Here is a 3853-nt window from a genome sequence, read left to right as displayed (position 1 = left end):
CCTAATTGCAGCTAAACAACTATTTCCAATTTACCTTACTCAATTTTTCTAAAACTTTTCTTAATTTTTCTCTGTCCTTAGTATATTTTTCAAGCTGTTCTTCTTTAGACTAATCTCAAATAGTAATATTTGCAGTATACACTAGAATGTTCTCATCCTATGTATTGCACCTGGGTGAATTCATTCTCAGCAATGAAGATTATCTTCAAACTTTTTCTCCTGCAAATCTCTACGCAGAATCAGACAATGCCACTTTTGATAGCTAAAACACCTCAACCTTATGAGGTTCCAAACTGAACTCATTAGCTACATCTCCAAACTCTTTTTTGTCCCCTTCTAGTTTCAGTTAATGACTTCGACAGTCCCAGCCACCCATTTCTAAAGCCTCTATTACTCGCTACTTCTATATATAGTCAAACCACATATTTATGTTATCATTCTGGTACCTATGGCATCTAAGTTTGCTAAGCCTGATCTAACCTCCTTTAGATAGCTTCCTAGTTCTTAGAATTACACAAAAATGCATACTTACCATCTTTTTCTGAAGTATATGTGCTGAATCTTTCAAGACTGGCTACAGTAATACCCGTCTCATCTACATCTCTTGGGATGTACAGGCTTAAATCTATGTCATTTATACTCACTGAATCATCAACCTTTAAAAACATATAGAAAGAAAGTTGATACTAATAATAACAATTTTCATAAATTACTTGGCTTTTACTTCTGATGTTTATCTTAATAAATCAAAATTATTGCTAGTGAAAAGTGAAAACAAACGACTATCACCAAAATTCACTTTTCTAAACTTCTTAAAAAAACAGCAATGCCATATTTGAAGCTTCTTCCTCTGACATCACATTTTACATATAGAATACAATATTCTTATCTTCCAACTCTAAGACAAAAGTCAGAACTTTATAGCTATACAAAAAATAGCTATCTGCAATTACTAATGTTGTTTACAACCGAATGATCTTTTTAGTGTCTCTGAACCATGATTTTTTCTATAAACTATTATACAAAAAAGACTTTCCTCTTAAAGGGAGAATAAAACAAATACTTTTTATAGTTAATACATATAAGCACTTAAACTATATACCAGGCAGTGAACTAAGTTCCAAAAAGAACTATAAATAAATATAAATTAATTCATTTAATTCTCACAAGTATCCTGTGATGTAGGGATTATCCTTATATCCATAGTACGGATGAGGGTGGAGGCCTAGAGTATAGGTAATTTCCCAGGTTAGAGTCAGGATTTGAACGAAGGCCCCACAGTTGGCACTCTTGACCATGCTGCTCTACTGTCACTCTCTATCCTCTCTCTCAATCAACATGAGGAGATGAAGTATCAAAGCTTCCTCTTACCTCATCACCACCTATTCCCTGGGTGTACTGGGTATCATCCGCTTCCTCATCATCATCATCAACCAGTTCAGGACGAAATTCAAACACTTCACGACCACTGATCTATTCAGATACACAAATATATCAAGTCAGGATAAAATTCAAATATTTCTTGGTCACTGATTTTTAGACATATACGTTAAATAATGATAAAATCTTGCATGACACAGAAATTATAAAATTAAAGAAAGAATAAAGCATCTATTTGGGTGTATTTACGACATACCACTAATGCTTTCCCTGCTTTAAAGTCTGCTTTCCTTCTTTCCATATCTTGCTCAAGTTTATCAATCTTTTCTTGTCTTTTCCTTTTCTTCCATGCAAGAAAAGATTCTAGAGTAATTTTGGTAACATTTGGACCTAGAGCAGAACGCTGCAAAGATAAAAGAGTTAATATTTTTCCTCAAGTCGCCTATAATAGTATTTAACAGTTTTCTCTTAAGTCCTTGCCTGTGACAATTATGAAGACATTAATTTTAAAATAACCTGATTTTTTTTTTTTACATGGCAATGGCAATGGGCAAAACAAGTGTCCAGAGATTACCAACATTTATAAACATAATGAAATATATTATTCTGAACTAGATTTCTTTTCAAAACTGAAGGTGAGTAAAACTTGCCATGAGAAATTGTTTTAAATAAGTGAACTGATGAAAACAATAAATATGAAAAGCACCAACAATATACAAGTATCATCTGTGTTCTTCAGTAGAGGAGAAAAAAAGTAAATGAAAAACACCACCTGCTTCTCAGGCCAATAATCAAGTAATAAATACATAGAAAAATAATACTTGCTGTCTACAGCCATGCCACCCTGAACAAGCCCAATCCAGTCTGATCTCGGAAACTAAGCAGGGTCGGGCCTGGTTAGTACTTGGATGAGAGATCACCTAGGAAGACCAGGTGCTGCAGGTATAAAAAATAAGGGATTGTAAACTCACAAGGTTCTTATAATCTATGAGGTCAACCAAGGGTTGCCCAGCCTTAAAAAAATAAATAAGTAAATAAAAACAAAAAAAAACAAAAATAATACTTGCTGAATATCTATCAAGTATTGTTAATGCTTTATACACATATGCTAATACACTGATCTTCACGAATGAGCAAACAATGGGCGATGGGAAATCTACCAAAGGTTAACAACTAATATGCAGAACTAGAACATAAACAATCCCAAAGTCTACATTTTTTATTGCACTATATTACCTCCAGCGTGAAATACCAAACAATATATCCATTTAGGAACAAATGTATATAATTCTAACCTTAGATATTTACATAACATATTTAGATTATCCAAGTCATGGCAAAATGGATATAGTTTGAAATGTATAACCTTAAATCTAGTATTCCCAATAATCTTAACATTTTTGTGTCACTCCCGCAAGCCGTACCTGCTAACTCTGAATCCCTATCTGCTAACTCATAGAATAAACTCTTCTGCTTATTCAGAGATGAGTAGCTAAAGATTCTCTTCAATGAGACTCATTTTCCTTTTGAGTCCAAGGATGATAGTAAAACACCTAACTGAAAAAACTGTGGTAGTCTCCTTTCAAACAACGTTAATGATTGGTAAAATGGTGAAAAAATAAGACATCAAGGAAAACATCTAAAACTTCAAGTTCAATCAATCTGAATAATGACTAAACATTTTAATAAACTGATATGCTAGTATATCAACCTTATAGACACAATTTATTTGATAAACTAGTGATTAGTACTTAAAAAAAAGTTTCATGATCCTAAATTTAACAATTGGCCAATGATTATAGCTAGGTTTACATTTTAGATATACAAGAATAATTAAAGAAAAAGCAAGGCAATTTCGGGAAAAGATCATAATATTTTTTTTCCCTTTCATAACATGCTATTGCCCCCAAGTGGTAAATATTCAAATTTTACAATAAATACTGTTTTGGTTTTCTTCTACAGTAGGAAAAAGATACTAGTTACCTCTCTTTCAATGAGATCTTCTAATGAAATTTCATCTTCTTTCTCTTCTTTCTTTTTATCTTTTTTCAATACGAATCCAGGAGGAAGTGCATGACGATACATGCAGATATCACCCCCTCCAGGGCATACCCAAAACCAGCCATATTTGTTGTTTTCAATAGCTTCAAGGAAATGCTTACACACCTAGAGAGACAATATTATTCAGAAGTAGTTGTTCAGTGTAGTCCATTTCAAGATAAATGCTTAAGTATATAGAACAAGTATATTTTTTATTCATATCCTTAAGCTAATCATTCTGTACAGAGAACTCTTTATGCAGAAATGTACATATAAATTAATTTTAAAATATTTATTACAATGATAAATTCTTTTCAGAGAAGATCTATATAAAATTTGTTTTTGACCTTGTGCTAAATTCTGAATTATACAAAAAGGACTTGTTTCAGTTTAGCATTTGTAAGTGTAATCTGAAAGTATGATTTTTAAATAA

The 3853-nt window shown here is 32.1% G+C and overlaps 1 protein-coding gene and 1 pseudogene across 1 annotated transcript in view; one reads left to right on the top strand and one right to left on the bottom strand.

Annotated features, from left to right (window-relative positions):
- ZC3H15 (zinc finger CCCH-type containing 15) overlaps positions 1-3853 on the bottom strand; it is a 21096-nt gene that overhangs the window by 2014 nt on the left and 15229 nt on the right. The window contains exons 6-9 of the mRNA XM_006921269.3: positions 3364-3546; positions 1637-1783; positions 1372-1473; positions 533-656 (exon numbers count right to left, since the gene is read on the bottom strand). Of these exons, the coding sequence (XP_006921331.1) occupies positions 533-656; positions 1372-1473; positions 1637-1783; positions 3364-3546 (556 nt within the window). The remainder of the gene's footprint in view (positions 1-532; positions 657-1371; positions 1474-1636; positions 1784-3363; positions 3547-3853) is intronic.
- LOC112470535 lies at positions 2207-2325 on the top strand (annotated as a pseudogene).

The sequence above is a fragment of the Pteropus alecto genome, unplaced genomic scaffold (assembly GCF_000325575.1).
Source record: "Pteropus alecto unplaced genomic scaffold, ASM32557v1 scaffold3, whole genome shotgun sequence".
NCBI lineage: Eukaryota > Metazoa > Chordata > Mammalia > Chiroptera > Pteropodidae > Pteropus > Pteropus alecto.
This window is presented reverse-complemented; position numbering and strand designations above follow the sequence as displayed.